The sequence below is a fragment of the Dreissena polymorpha genome, chromosome 1 (genome assembly GCF_020536995.1).
Source record: "Dreissena polymorpha isolate Duluth1 chromosome 1, UMN_Dpol_1.0, whole genome shotgun sequence".
Classification (NCBI taxonomy): Eukaryota; Metazoa; Mollusca; class Bivalvia; order Myida; family Dreissenidae; genus Dreissena; species Dreissena polymorpha.
Genome location: NC_068355.1, coordinates 11,326,760 through 11,343,641, shown reverse-complemented (window position 1 = coordinate 11,343,641; position 16,882 = coordinate 11,326,760). Strand labels below are relative to the sequence as shown.

The 16,882-nt window shown below is 34.0% G+C and overlaps 1 protein-coding gene across 4 annotated transcripts in view; it reads left to right on the top strand.

The window, feature by feature from the left end:
- The window catches only part of LOC127871050 (uncharacterized), a 77,941-nt gene that overhangs the window by 51,830 nt on the left and 9,229 nt on the right, over window positions 1-16,882 (top strand). For 3 of the 4 annotated variants that reach the window (XM_052413678.1, XM_052413692.1, XM_052413686.1), the window contains exon 3: window positions 14,904-16,354. In XM_052413678.1, coding sequence (XP_052269638.1) covers window positions 14,941-16,354 — 1,414 coding nt within the window. In that variant the 5' untranslated portion in view covers window positions 14,904-14,940. The remainder of the gene's footprint in view (window positions 1-14,903; window positions 16,355-16,882) is intronic. The other variant, XM_052413698.1, reaches the window with a different exon arrangement.

The following is a 16,882-nucleotide window of genomic DNA, read 5'->3' as shown; positions in this document are numbered from 1 at the left end:
ACATCCCCTCTTTTAAAGGAAACTGATACTGTCAATGTTCTTCTATTCTAAATTCATGCTGAGCATGATGAAAAGTGAAAAATGCATTAAAATTAAATAAAATCTCCAAATAATTCAAATGAGTGGTCAGTTGTTACCACAGAAGTATTCAAACCGATGATTAGTAAAAAAGTAAAAACTCCTTCATGACTTGCCATTAATAGTGGACATTACCAGGATAAATGCTGTGAAGACAGAAATTATACGTGTTGTGCCATTTAGTGTTAATGCTGATGAATCTTCCTTTTGTGGCTGTATATTTTATGTTTTTCAATTTGAAGTGGATCTAATTTTTCACATCACATTTTCAAATTGATTATGCTAATTTGCGTGTAATTGCGTTTTGAAAGGAAGTTGTCCAAAACTGACCTAAAGATGAACAAATGACAGCACTTTAGTACATTCAATTATTGACAATACAGGTTGATGGCTTATGTCCAACGATCAACAGGGTATCTTTACTTGCAAGACATTCAAAATAAAGGGGTTGTGTGAATCTCTCTCCGCCCATTTTTGTGGACAATGGTCAGAAATAGGGGTTGAAATAGGGCCTCAATTGTTGCTACACTATCTACTTGTTCTTGCCAGGCTTTTTTCACTTCTAGGTTCATCTGGATGCTGATTTGAAACTATCTGCATTCTGATTGGTCACCTGATTTTCATGCTGTAATCTGATTTGCTGATAAGAATTTAAGATACTGTCTGCTAATCACTTTTTGAAAATTACTCTTTCTTTATGTACTCATTTTTAAATTATGATAATTTCCTGGTTTGACATGGTCATCTATAAGTTGTTTTGTTTTTTCAAAATATTAATGGAGTGAAAATCTTTTTTGTTATAAAAATTGCAGTTCTTGAATCCAAACAATGCCAATATATTTTCTTCAATTTAATTAATTAATTTAATATGAAACCATGAATCTTTATCACCCGTCACCTTAAATGCAACATGTTAACAAAATGTTGAAGAATCATCCCAACAAATATTGTGGTGCTTTTTAATCTTTGATTTTTTTTTCTTCCTTGTGTGTTTTGTGTTGTTGTTTTTCAAATCTGCTGTATATTTTTGTATTTATTACTTTTAATTATGAAAACAATAACAAATACAAGTGATTTTGGTATACATTTTGACAGCTTAAATTTAACCATGTACCTGTACCACTCAAATACACTTTAATGCATGTGTGGTCCTTAATAAAACCGAATTAATATTAAGACTTTTCTTATAAGATTAAAAATTTGAAGCCTTTATTTCCAATTCTACCATACTGATGAGCAGCAAACAGATAAAATCTGAACAGACTGTGAGTAATACTCCAGGCTGTTCTGGTTCTATGCTGGTTGCACATAGCCATTTTCATGTTGTTTCTGAGCAGGGAAAGGTAAAATTAAAAATATCTTACACCTACTGAATGGCCACTTGTTCTGCAATGTTATCTGACTTATCCAGCAGATGGTTTCACCTCAATTTGGCTTCCCCATCCATCAATCAGTTCATGTATCTAGCCCAAATGTGACCCCTTAAAATCTGTCATGATTATCTGTTTACTTGCCCCTTGTTTCCCTGGAAATTACAATGTAGACATTTGACCGCAGCCAGTCTCAAGCAAATTACATAACAGGACTCACATTATCAGCTTCAGTGTCTGTTTTAGCACATCTTTCAAGCTTGGTGGCCATTTTTAATTTCATCCAAATCTCCTGGGAGCATGCTGCATAAGATCTTCCAGTCGAAATAGATGTGCATGTATATAGAACTGTAGAAGGTAGATGGGTTTCCCGCCACAATGAAGTGGTGGGATGTTGGGATCTCATTGAAAAGGATGGCCTGTGGTACAACAAATGTAACTTAATATGACAACTGCTGTAAGGAATTGCACATTGTCCAGGCTATTGTTAGCAAGACCCCTTTGATACCTCTGTGGTGAATAGATAATAGTTACACTCTGGAAATGCAAATGTCAATTGATTGACTTAGACCTTTTGAACTCGGATACTTCCCTGCACCTAGGGTCAACCTTTTGTGGTCAAACAATTTTAATGGTGGGATGTTCTAAATTGTTATTAAAGGGATTTTAGGGGTTTTGTTGGTTTTGGCCGGTAGGTTTTTCTCTATCATCATTCAATTTAGCCTGGGAAGGAAATGCATTTTAATTTGTAGATGTGATGTTTGAGCGTAGCAATTTTCAATGTCTGTTATTTTCATAATCATATGGTTGAAATTTATTTTCTATGTATTTTTATTTTATTTTGACCAGTTTTAATGTTATGCATTGCACTGATTATGTCATATGGTGTCAACAATTAATTTAAATAACTGCTTGAGTATTTACATGATATTCAAGGAAATCTCAAATTGAAAGGAAATTTTTTGATATGCTGTTAACATTGTATAATAAATACTTACAACAATTCTCATGTCAATCCTCTATATAGAAGGATGGCCAAATTAATTGATCTTTGTATGCCTTTCAGCCTTAAAGAATGTAATAACAAACATAAGGGAATCACAATTGTGAATCCATCTGGCAGAAAACCATCCCTATAACAAAGAAGTTAAACATTCAAAATTAATATTCCAGAGGGACTGCAGTTTAGCTTGATAAACCGATTTATACCTAAGCGTACAGAGGAACCAAAATGCCAGTGGCAGCTATATGGGTCCCCTTGGGCTTTGACCAGCATCAGTTATCTAAGAAGTCAGTATTTGTCTTTACTTCTATTCCTAATCAAATTCAAATAACTTTTCAAAGACCTTTGTCTCCATTCATTATCTGAACATGGGTTTGTAGGTTATAGAAGGATGGATTCCAGGTTTTGTTACTTTTTACTGGGCATTAAAACTTCAATGTTACTTAAACATTACATGGACTTTGGTAACATTGGGTTAGGATGTCAAAATTATTGTTAACCTGCTTTTCATTGGTGATTGATGTATAGTCCATCGGTCAGTGGACCAATCAGAGATCAGCTTTCTTAATGATATACTGCTTAGCTGGTCTTAGGGATGCTGTAACTGGCCATCTGAAAAAGTTTAAAAGTTTGAGACAAATCAATTGAAATATAGATGCTTCTGTAGATAGAAGGTGTTGAAGTAATAAACACTAATACATAATATATTGGAAAGTATAGTTGGAACAAAAGGTACAGTTAAATAGCTCATATATATTTTATTTATTAAGATTTATTATAATTTAATTGTATTTTAATAAGACTGATATGATACATTCAAGTGAAATTGTCATTAACAAAATGGCTTGTTATATATAGGTTAGGTGAATGTTATTTATTTAAATTATGTATTTTAAATTAATTAAGTTTAATATTTATATTGTTTTTGTTAAAGCAATATATTTTTACTTACTGAAATAAGTTGCACAAATTTGGTCAAAACAATAATTTTTAATTATCTCTTGCTAATACAACATAAAAAAAAACACTTTAATGTCAATGGCAAATTAGAATGTACTGGGCCCGTATTCACCAAACAATTCTTAGACTTAAGTCTAAGAATAAAGAAAATTCTTTAAATTAGAATTTTCAATAATTTCTTTAATTTTGAGTCAAACTCTGCAGTAAACATTTCTGTCTATATTATTCTTCATAAAGAACATTTTGTTTATGACATAATTACCAGTAAAGGCCTGTATATATTCAAACACTGAACACATTTTTCTTGGTTCTAAGTCTATTCTTTATTCTTAAGTCTAAGAATCGGTTGGTGAATACGGGCCCGGAATCATCAGTGTTAATTACTTTGTATAAATAGTACAGCAAGCTAATAAATCAATGGTTATCAAAATTCCATATCAATTGTTTGTTCAATAATTATTACAAAGTTTGTCTTTTGTTCTGGACATGCCTAAAATCCATCACATTGTGCTTTTTCTTGGTAGAGAAAGAATGTCATGCTGCGAAATGAAATTTTTTCGAAAACTGATTTTTTCTGTGGAACACAAATTGGTTTGAACTAGTTATAGCAAGAATTTATTGTATTCATAGCAATTGCATTTAAGGAAGTTACAGGTATTGCAGTTTTAATGCCCTTTTTAGTAGCGCATAAATAATATGTTTAAAAAAAATACATTGCCCAACTACATTTTTAAACGATATGGTACCAACATGTTATTTTCAAAAAATCCTATTTAAAGTATACGTCTTTTCTTGTATTCTCAATATTATTGCCATCTATATAGTTGCCTTCATTGTATACTCAATATGATTGCCATCTATATAGTTGCCTTTATTGTATACTCAATATGATTGCCATCTATATAGTTGCCTTCATTGTATACTCAATATGATTGCCATCTATATAGTTGCCTTCATTTAGTTGTGTGCTTTAAATGTAATCTAGCTGAATACAATTGAAAAAATCTAATCAGAATATTTGTGATTCCCTTGGTTATTATCACAGCATGTTTTTTTTTATGTCCCCCACTATAGTAGTGGGGGACATATTGTTTTTGCCCTGTCTGTTGGTCTGTTGGTCTGTCTGTCTGTCTGTTTGCGCCAACTTTAACATTTTGCAATAACTTTTGCTATATTGAAGATAGCAACTTCATATTTGGCATGCATGTGTATCTCATGAAGCTGCACATTTTGAGTGGTGAAAGGTCAAGGTCAAGGTCATCCTTCAAGGTCAGAGGTCAAATATATGTGGCCAAAATCGCTCATTTTATGAATACTTTTGCAATATTGATGATAGCAACTTGATATTTGGCATGCATGTGTATCTCGTGGAGCTGCACATTTTGAGTGGTGAAAGGTCAAGGTCATCCTTCAAGGTCAGAGGTCAAATAAATGTGGCCCTAATCGCTTATTTTATAAATACTTTTGCAATATTGAAGATAGCAACTTGATATTTGGCATGCAAGTGCATGTCATGGAGCTGCACATTTTGAGTGGTGAAAGGTCAAGGTCAAGGTCATCCTTCAAGGTCAGAGATCAAATATATGTGGCCCAAATCGCTTATTTTATGAATACTTTTGCAATATTGAAGATAGCAACTTGATATTTGGCATGCATGTGTATCTCATGGAGCTGCACATTTTGAGTGGTGAAAGGTCAAGGTCATCCTTCACAATGTCAAGGTCATCCTACAAGGTCAAACATCATATAGGGGGACATTGTGTTTCACAAACACATCTTGTTTCAAACCAAGGTTTAACTAAATATTTCAAAATGCACAAATGCTGTTCCCTGATCTCAATATTAGTGATAATCTGAAAATAAAATTGTGATCATGCATACCGGATTTGTAAGTTTTCATTCAGAAGTTAACTATTTCAATTTGTAAACGTATATGCTAAACGATAAGTGACACAATTTCTTTTTCAGAGATTACATTACCATTAACATTATTATACGCTTGTAAGTGATGTATTGAATCCTTGTAATCAGGTGAGAATTTGTCTTTGTTATTGGCTTACCTTTATTTTAGATCATTATTTGGAATGTATTGATAGATAAAGAACAAGTTAATAGCCTATCCTGCAATGTTAAAATGTGAATAATAATATAGTTATTTATTCAAATGACGTTTGTGCCCTTCTTATTTAGAGCTATGAGTCATAATTTTGCTGTTTTGACTTTCTTTCTTTTTTTTTTAAGTGCAAGTGAGCTAAAATCATAGTAAAGAATGATACATTCATTGGATGAGCTTAATTTCTTCAGAAACTATGATAAATTCATTAAAAAAAATCAAAGATAAATTTCATTGTACAGCTAGTATCTGCTTCCCATTGATCATAATTTCTGGTGCCAGTGATAAACAGAGAAACAATCTATTTTTGATGTTAAAATGACCATGTTCACAATTTTTCAGGCATTTTTAATTGAATTGAAGGCAACCAATGTCAACATAAGTCAAACAAATGTGAAGATTATGTGAAGTTTTGTGTGCAGCTTCACAAAATAAATTGAAAGTTTATGCGCTATTGATTGTCTGAAGACAAGTGCAAAGTTCCTCATGGAAAAAAATAACAACATAACTATTTTATTTCACACATGGTTTCCATAACTAGAGAAAAATAGCATATTTTATTTATCTATATATATGAATGATCTTTGTACTGTGGGTAAAGGGTAAGATATGAAATTTAAATGAACTTATGACTTAATATAAACTAAAGATCAGATAAAATTCTGTTTTTGGTTTGCATAAATCATCACAGTAAAACTAAAGATAACTTATTATAAATATTGATAACTAAACTTTAGCTTGTATGCAATGGGTTTCAAAATACCCTAGTATTATTAAATGATTTTATTTTTATTAAATGAAGATATTTTATTTTTATTCAGTTTATAGTTAACTTTGTATAATGTCACATTTAGTGGACAGATGAATAGTACTGAATGACTGACATCCAAAGCAAATTATTGGACAGTTTGTTTATTGAATTAATCATGCAAAAAAGCAACGGTGTGCCTTTAGATATAACACCTGTACATGCATTAAAGGGATCTTTTAACGGTGTGGTAAATTGACAAAATTGAAAAAAATTGTTTCAGATTCGCAAAATTTCGGTTTAGTTATGATATTTGTGAGGAAACTGTATTACTGAACATTAATACCATGTTCTAATATAGCCATTATATGCATCTTTTGACGATTTAAAAACCTAAAAATTATAAAGCGTTGCAACGCGAAACGATTGAATAATTTGGAGAGTTCTGTTGTTGTCGTTTAAATCTGTGAAACTACAAAGATTGCTTATATAACGTATAAAATACTCATTTTATGTATGCTTGGCAGGATAGCTCGGTTGGCTAATGCTTTTTTACTTCAGGATTCCGGGGGTCAATGGTTCGAGCCCTGCTGCGGCTACTTTTTTTTCCTTTTTTAAATTTTATTTTTGATTTTTTACTGGAGCTTTTAAAATTTAATGTTTACATTTATCAATATAAAGCATTTCATGACAAACTTCAAAACATGCCGAAATCTGTGCAAAGGCCCCTTTAAAATCCCAAGTGAGAGATCCGACCTATGACAGTGAGATGGGGAAGTATCTGTAGACATTGGATACATTTCCTCTACAGACAAAACATGGAGTTATGTCCATCTAAACATGGTGACAAAGAATGGGTCTACAAATAATCAATAATGTCATGCCAGTTGCAGCAGACCTCAAGATATCTTCATTAAAAGGGTCTGCATGAAGGGTTTCTATATATAGATGGGGCAATATAGGGGAAATGTATTTCTTGAAAATATCGTTCTCTAACATAAAGAAGCGTCTTGTAAGAAGAGAAGAAACTCAGTTAATTAAAAATAAATTAAATAAATCATTTAGTTGCTTAATTACTTTGATGATTAATCAGTCTATAAATTATTGTATTTGATTGTTTTTAAGTGTGTTAATCTTCACATAAAGCATACAACATCTCATTATAGTTTGGAAAACTTTGTAATTTGTATCTATATTATGTCAAAATTATGGTTCAACTGAACTTCAATATAATAAAATTATGGATCATTATTCGAATGCCGTTTCTTTTTTAACACCGTATAATACCCAAAAGAGCTAAAGAGAACTTAAAAATGCATGAATTGTAATTTGAATAAGTTCAAAATAAGCCATTTATCATTTTTGAAAACTATACATTATTTTTTATTGAAACTTAATATTTTAATTACACAAGTAAAGTACCATATGATGTATTAGCTACTGATGCTTGTTTTCTTGTTTTTGATAATGGTCTCTGAATGATTGAGTTTTGTCAAAACACGGAATTTAATACGATATATCTCTGTTTTGAAGACAATATTTTTAAATTCCTTTGATTCAGTGATCACTCATATCTGAAAGTAATATACCATGTAGGATCAAACAATCCTACTTTTATATGTTAGAAATGCAGAACGCACAACAGATCTAAAATATATTAAATTATGTTACCATATAGAGCAAGGCTATTGTCAAGCAATATAGTCCCCTACCAGCTCCACCATTGTGAGAAATTCCACCATTGTCAGAATTTTATTTTTTGGTTACCATAGCAACCACAATTTTTGACTTAGGAACAAAATGAAATGACGTGCTTAATGTCCATATTGCCATCTATCCATTTTGCAAGTTTCATGAAAAAATAAGAAGAACTTTTAAAGTTATCGCATGATCAAGAAAACCACCTTTTTCAGCAGTATTTCTAGTCTATTTGTTTCCATAGCAACCATAATTTTTGACGTAGGAACAAAATGAAATGACGTGCATAATGTCCATATTGCCATCTATCCATGTTTCAAGTTTCATGAAAAAATATGAAGAACTTTTAAAGTTATCGCATGATCCAGAAAAGTGTCACAGACTCACAGAGCGCAAACCATAGGTCCCCTCTGGTGAAACCGGTAGGGGACAAATAAAATGCCTCTTATAAAACTTTAATTTTGACGAACATAAACATAATCGGAGTACTGTGACATTGGTAAGCTGATCTACTTCTTCAAAGTATCCAATTCTGGTACATCGTTACCAAGTCGTCATTTTACGATTGCTGCCTGAAAATGGCAGGTTTATTGATGGGTGTATTTTTAACGTGCTATCAAGCGATGATATAGCGTCTGAGTTCATCAAATTAATATACAATGCAATCTATTTAAGGCTCTTATGTTCTGACGCAGGGGAGTAGGGTCCCATCTGTCAGGGTATTTCGATTGTTAGGGGCAACTTAAGGAAAAAGAGCTCTGTATTTATAGGAAAAACATGGGCCCCAGTTACTCCATCCATCCTTTGTTTAAGTATACTGCTGAAATTCAAATCTTCTTCATAGAGACATGTTCTGCTGTTGTTATTTGATATTGATTTTAGGATGAATAAAGTTGAAAGTTCGTGGGATGATGATATGTTTTGTTGCTGTAGAAAGAACTAAAAAAAGTGTGTTTTTTTACAGCAATATTTGTAACTGCATTTGCAGGGTGGAAATATATCATGATGCTATTATGCTACTGTTTTTGTTGTTGTAATGATTATGGTATTGTTCATGGAAAGTTGCTGCACCTGCAATTGTAGTTAATGAAAATGATGATGAAGTTTTGTTGATGTCTGATTGTAATGAGGTGATTATGAAAATGATGATGATGATGATGAGATGATGAATAAGGTTGATTATGATGATGATGATACACCTAATGGTGGTATTAGTAATGGCAATGGTGTGATGATTATAATGATAATGATAACGTTTGTGCTAACATAATTCAGGTGGTGGTGGTGATGAGGCTGCTGCTGCGGATGATGATGATGATGATGATGATGATGATTGACATACAGATTCAGATGGCATGAAGCCTAATTTTGCCCATGACAGATAGTATGATTGGAATGACACGTCAAGGACTATGCAACTGCACCTCATCTTGAGTCTGCTATCTAATAACACAACATTATCTGCAATTTTCTCTCAAGCACTTTTGACAGATTCTTAAACTTTTCCTATCAGTCTTACACAATTGAGCTAAAGGGAATTTGGTGCCTTCTTCGAGCTGAAATTGCAAAATAAAAAAATTCAAAACCTTTATTCTGCACTGTGCAAATACGTTTGCTTTCTGAAAGGCAATATTGATTGAAAACCAAGATTTTGTCTGTAAATTTATGTTCATTACATGATGCACGCTGCACATGCGTGTTTTTATGTTGCGTTTTTCCCCCGATACATGTAGTTTTATGAAGTCTTAAAGTATGCATGTTATTTCGCCCTCCAAGGACCAATGTTGTTTTTGCTCTTTCATGATTCTGGCAGTATGTGGAAGATGCTTTTACGAGTTTCTGTCGTCTTTAATTGTGCTTCACAATTTTGGGAGTTTGTTTAAATAAAAAATATGTTGTTTCCTAAGGTTGTCCAGAACAATATCTTATAAGTTTGCCACCCAAAAAGTTGTTTTTTAGGTTTGGCGGATGAAAAACCCATTTATATTTAGTTTGGCTTAAAATTGAATTATAAGGTTGGTCGATTGAGGGAAAGCAAATATGTTTTTTATGCGTATTTTGTATGGTATATTTAAGGAAGTAGCTTGTGATTTACCATTGTTCATTGACAAATAAACAACCATTTGGACCTCTTATGCCTAGTTATTAAGAACTGGGGATACACATGAGCATCATTTTCATTTTTGGTTTTAATTATTTAAATGAACCTGTTTTGTAAATTTTACCACCTCTTACATTTGATTATTTTGTAATATATGCAAAATCTACATTCATTAAAACAAAAACTTTATAAAACTATTTGAACACCTTTTTATTAAATAAAAGAATTATAAACTGAGAATTTGCTGTTAAAGAGTAAACATTAGACTAGACATACAGATATATATGGGAGGGTCTAATGTATATTCAAACTCCCGGGCCAATATTGACAAAACAGAGAAGCATTACATGAACTAACTGCCTGCTAACTTTAAGCAATTAACAAAACCTGTTTTCATACCCTACAATTGCATGAATTGTGCTTAGGAATCCCAATAAGAACTGCACTGTAATAAAATTTGATTTTTTTCTTAGACTTAGACTTTCAATATAACCAACTGTTATTGTTCACAGGATTCATTGCTTGCAAAAGCTTTTAGCATGCGAGACCACAGAGATAATTATAAGATGAAGAATTCCCTAGTTACACCTTCTGTTTTTACTTCTTTTCACCAAATCCATGCATCACTCATGCATTTATCTGCGCAGTCTTCATGTAACACAATGTTTGTCTTTGCTTTTATTTATCAATAAACAATACCATATAAAAAATTCTTCTTTGACCCCTTCTTCAAATTCTTTGATGTCGGTAAGTTTTGTGGTAAGGGTACCAGATGATATTTTCTTATCTTAATACTAATGGAAGAGCCATTTACCAAATTAGACTAGAAACAGGTTCTTTATTAATGATACCACATTTATCCCTTTCACCCACAAGAAGCAAAGTGAAAATGGCTTTTGCAGCCAGCATAAAACCAGAACAGCCTGTAAGTAGCTCACAGTCTGTTCAGGTTTTATGCTGTTTGCTGCTCATCAGTAACTAAGGGTTGAACATGAAGCCTTTGAAACTTGAATTTAGTAAGAAAGGTATTAAGGTAGCGCACCGGTAATGGGCACCTATCCAAATATAATCTAATCTATTATTTTCTTAATCAGCATCATTTCACTGAACTACATGCAAATTTTTAGGTAGGCTTTCCATGCTTTAAAAAAAAATATACTGATTTTTTCAAAACCACCCCCACACTCGGCTTTTGTCCAGTTTATGTGCACCCCTGGGCTATATGAAAGTTCCATAATTTATCCTGATTTCCAAATATAGGCATGCGGTTGCATGGTGTTTACAGATGCAGAAAAGGTGTTTAAAGTTTAAACAAGATGAAAAAAGTTTTCTTTTACAGCCATTTATTTTTAGCTCATCTATTTTTTGAAAAAAAAATATGAGCTATTGTCATCACCTCGGCGTTGGCGTCCGGTTAAGTTATGCGTTTAGGTCCACTTTTCTCAGAAAGTATCAATGCTATTGCATTCAAACTTGGTACACTTACTTACTATCATGAGGGGACTGGGCAGGCAAAGTTAGATAACTCTGGCGTGCATTTTGACTGAATTATGTGCCCTTTTTATACTTAGAAAATTGAAAATTTTGGTTAAGTTTTGTGTTTAGGTCCACTTTTTTCAGAAAGTGTCAATGCTATTGCATTCAAACTTGGTACACTTACTTACTATCATGAGGGGACTGGGCAGGCAAAGTTAGATAACTCTGGCGTGCATTTTGACAGAATTATGTTCCCTTTTTATACTTAGAAAATTGAAAATTTTGGTTCAGTTTTGTGTTTAGGTCCATTTTATTCCTTAAGTATCAAAGCTATTGCTTTCATACTTGCAACACTTACTAACTATCATAAGGGGACTGTGCAGGCAAAGTGATGTAACTCTGACTGGCATTTTGACAGAATTATGTGCCCTTTTTATACTTAGAAAATTGAAAATTTGGTTATGTTTTGTGTTTAGGTCCACTTTATTCCTACAGTATCAAAGCTATTGCTTTCATACTTGCAACACTTATTAACTATCGTAAGGGGACTGTGCAGGCAAAGTTATGTAACTCTGACTGGCATTTGGACGGAATTATGGGCCCTTTATACTTAGAAAATTGAAAGTTTGGTTAAGTTTTGTGTTTTGGTCCACTTTACCCCTAAAGTATCATATATATTGCTTTCATACTTGGAACACTCGCAAACTATCATAAGGGTACAGTAAAAGGACAAGTTGCATAACTCTGGATGTCATTTTTACGGAATTATGGCCCTTTTTTGACTTAGTAACTTTGAATATATGGTTAAATTTTGTGTTTAGATCCACTTTACTTCTTAAGTATCAAGGCTATTGCTTTCAAACTTCAAATACTTTCATGCTATCATGAGGTTACTGTACCTGGCAAGTTGAATTTTACCTTGACCTTTGAATGACCTTGACTCTCAAGGTCAAATTATTAAATTTTGCTAAAATTGCCATAACTTCTTTATTTATGATTAGATTTGATTGATACTTTGACAAAACTACTCTTACCTGACATACCACAATAGACTCCACCCAAACCATCGCCCGTGCCCCCCCTTCCCACCCCCCCAAATCCCCCCCCCCCCCCCAAAATCCCCCCCCTATTTTTTTTTTTTTTTTTTTTTAACATCATCTCACAAATGACCACCACACCCTCACACTAAACCCCCCCCCACCCCACCCCCTCCCCAAATTTTTTTTTCAAACGGTTAAAAAACAAAACTATTTATTTTGATTATTTTATGTTTGAAATACCGTCGAACCATCGCACCCAAGAATCCCCCCCACCCCCCCCTCCCCCCACCCGAATCCCCCCCCCCCCCCTAATTTTTTTTTTTTTTTTTTTTTTTTTTTAATATCATCTCACAAATTACCACCACACCCTCACACTATACCCCCCACCTCACCCCCCCCCCCTATTTTTTTTGAAACGGTTAAAAAACACAAATATTTATTTTTATTATTTTATGTTTGAAATACCGTCCATCCATCGCACCCAAGAATCCCCACCCCCACCCCCCCCCCCACCTTCCGCATTTTTGGAAGATAATGTAATAAATGTCCACACCCCCACACAATGCACCCCTCTTCACTCCACCCCTCCCTCCTTTGTGATTGAAAATGAGAGTCCCTTCACCTTTAAAAAGAAAATAGATGAGCGGTCTGCACCCGCAAGGCGGTGCTCTTGTTTATAACTTGTTATCTATGGAAGAGCGCCATGAAATGTTAGTGGTTTCAGGCCACGTAGAAATTGGGTTGGGTAAAAACAAAGTGTCATAAAATTCAAAATAGTATCATTTAAGTAATATTTTGAACTTAGTTTTTATAGATACACTATATACAGCAAAAATACCAAAAAATAGACAGATTTACCGTTTACTTTTTGAAATAAAAATGCAACATGCGTGGTTCGTATTTTCAGCAGTAAATCACCCAATTTAGCCATAATGTTTTTTAAATTTTAATAATTGAAGAATGAGCATATAAATTGCAACATATTTAACAATAAACATAGCTTATATGCCATATTAAATCAAATTACGTTAGAAAAGAAATAAAACGCGTCACAAAAAAGTATATGTCTTGGCAGGATTCGAATCTGCGCGGAAATATCCCAGAAGATTTCTAGTCTATCGCCTTAACCACTAGGCTACGGCACCTTATATTAGGCTCTTCAACCTTCGAAGAAATCGCTGGAAATCATTAAATCGGGGTGCGCTACCTTAAATTACATTTAACCTTTTATGGGACTACAAATGCGTCAAAATACATATCTAAGTGGTGAAGGGTAACTTAAAAGATACTTGTCTCATGTTGTCATTTTCTGACCTTCCAAATATAACAGCTGCAGGTCTGAACCAACCACATCAGGGTCCTGCCATTTTGCCCTCAATATTTTTATATTTTCGCAACAATATAATACAACTGGAATTTAACCAGATCTGTCAAAATAATTGTTACTGTGTTGCAAATTTAAAGTTCTCAGATCTTGCCAAAACATGTAAATTAGAGGCATATTTCCAGTGTAACAACTTCAGCATTTGTCAAACAATACATCGTTAGGGCCAATTCTTTGGGAGAGGAATTAGATGCCTTATTAGTGCAGAGTTTGCAGATTTTGAGAAATCCTTTGCCATTTAAAGCTCTGTTTAAGCCTCATATGTAATTGTGTCAGATAAAGAAGCGTGTTTTGTTTGCTGCTGCTGTTGTTGTTGTTTTTTAATAAGAAGATTCCATAAAAGTTTTAATTGTTGTTCCATAGTATTAGTAGCAGACATGTTTTTATGATGGTTTAATATTATATTTACAAAAATACCTCATTTTAGTGAGTTAAACACCGATATAATGCACATTAAGATATATTTTAAAAATGTATGACACAAACCATAAGTCTTGCTTTGTTGCTTTTAACTAATATAAAAGATCAAACTGTTTCACAGAACATATCTATTAGCCATGTCGTGCGAAAATGGGCGTTTGGACATATCCAAACAATGAAGCTCCAAATATTCCTCTGCATATGAATTTTCTGTAATAAAGTCACAATATGGGCTCAGCGTGACTTAATAGTGGACAGGGAAGCTCCTGACCTCAAGGCTGTGCAAATGTGCAGGCAAGTCAGAGCTACACTGGTCGCATATGGGCAAATGTGCAGGCGAGTCAGAGCTACACTGGTCCCATATGGGCAAATGTGCAGGCGAGTCAGAGCTACACTGGTCCCATATGGTATAATTCCCATTTTTGCATAACAAGGCTCATATAATTTAAAACATTATTAGTACATGTATCATTGTATTTCATTTTACCATGAATCTCTCTTTCTACTTTCAGGTAGCCCAACACATCCGCTACTCAAGATGCTTTCAAGATGATGGATATTCAGTCCCCATCATGTTTTAGGACCGCCATACCTCGCAATTCCTCTGCGGGTTCCCTTGCGATCGCATCTCAAGTAACAGAGAGAGACGACTCTGCAAAATACGTGTTCAGTCGCAGCAACAGCTATAACGGCAACATGGTTGTGGAAAATCAGTCAATGAACTTTCGTCCAATGACCCCTGACCCCCATCCTGATACTGTTCAAAATAACGATTCGATGAAATTGGACCTGAGCGAAAAAAGTACAGTTTTACCTCCTGAAGGTGCATTGACTCCAACTGATGAACCTGTCTCAAAGAAGCCAAGATTTCAAATATCAAGCGAGGAATACGCCTCACAGCAGGTGAATCACATTGAACAAGAAGTACATAAAGATGAAAATAAGCACAGCTTCTCCGACATAAACGGTTTGAGGGAATTGAGTGAATCTTGCGACTCAATTGATGCAGCCCAATTTGGCACTAAAAGAAGACGACTATCGGAATCTGTACAAATAAAAAACGCAGAATCATACCTTGAGAACGCTTGCAAAGCTGTTCTTGATAAAAGTCCAACAATGCATAGTCCTAAGGCCATATCTGACATTGATTTCGATGGTGCCAGCACTGACAGTCCGAGTGTTAGTATCAGCGGTGAGAGACGAAGACGTAAGCCGAATTTGGAAGATATCGTACGACGAATGAAAGAAGTAGAAACAGACTATGATAGTGAAGAAAGTGAAATAGAAGAAGAGAGATATGTTATGAGAGGACAAAATGAAGAAGGCATGGATGAAGTTGATGGTGATTTAGCTGTTCGAACAACGCAACTATCAAATACATTGGAACACCTCCAGAACAATGCACGGTCACTTTACAACAAAGCTATAAATGAAAACAATAACATCATCAACAAAGCGCATGATTCTGATGTAGACAAAGAGAATCACAGCCATGAAGATGATGACATGTATGAAGACGGCATTCCGCTTCCAGCAAATACAAAACCTGACACTAACAAAGAGAACAGCCAGTCTGTCATCAAACAAATTGGGCGAGAGACTCCCCCACCTCACAGTCACGGTGGAAGCTGGATGCCCGGGCAGTTCAATGGCTTCCCCATGTTTCCCTTCCAATCAAGTCCACCTGAGCTTCCGTTTTCCAAATTTATGAGCCCGTATGACAGCAAGTTTAGCTCACCTGAGCTCGAGAAAGATTACCTTAAGTGTCAATATTGCGAACGAACATTTAGAAGGCAGAAAAATCTTGAAAATCACATTGAGAACACGCATCATGGCAAGAGTCCGGTCAGAAAAAAGTCAGGGGAAGGTGACATGTACTTCAAGTGCACTCACTGCCCCTACACCACAAAACACCAAAGCAATCTCTACGTGCATCTGAGAATTCACACAGGTGCGTTATCTTGTATGTACATTTTTTATTTTGTTGTTTAATTGTTATAAATTTGATACAATTTTCTATAAAAGAAGTGTAAGAAAAAATCTGCACTTTATGTGAGTATTTTACTAACAGCCATCTTCTTTTCAAATTGAAAAAACAACAACAAAGCTTTGAAAATTTGATAACTTCTGGTAGAGCATTTTAAAACCAATTTTTGAACAATAAAATGTTCTTATATGCTAACAAGATTTTAGAAAATTCAGTTCATTAAACAAAAAGTAAAAAAAAAAAGAAAAGAGATTCCACTTAATTTCTGTTGTCCAAGGTAAGCAACTCTCTCAATGATAGTTGTTGCTTACAAACATAGTTGTGTCCCTTTTCCCAGTCCCAGAAAAAATAAAATTCTTAACAATTTTTTTCTGTTTCTTCACAGGAAAAACACTCATTAGCATAGACATAAACAGTGCGTTTTTAAATTGAAGTAACATTTTATTGTTCCTTTATTGTTTCACCGTAGGGGACTTATGGTTTGCGCTCTGTGAGTCTGTCTGT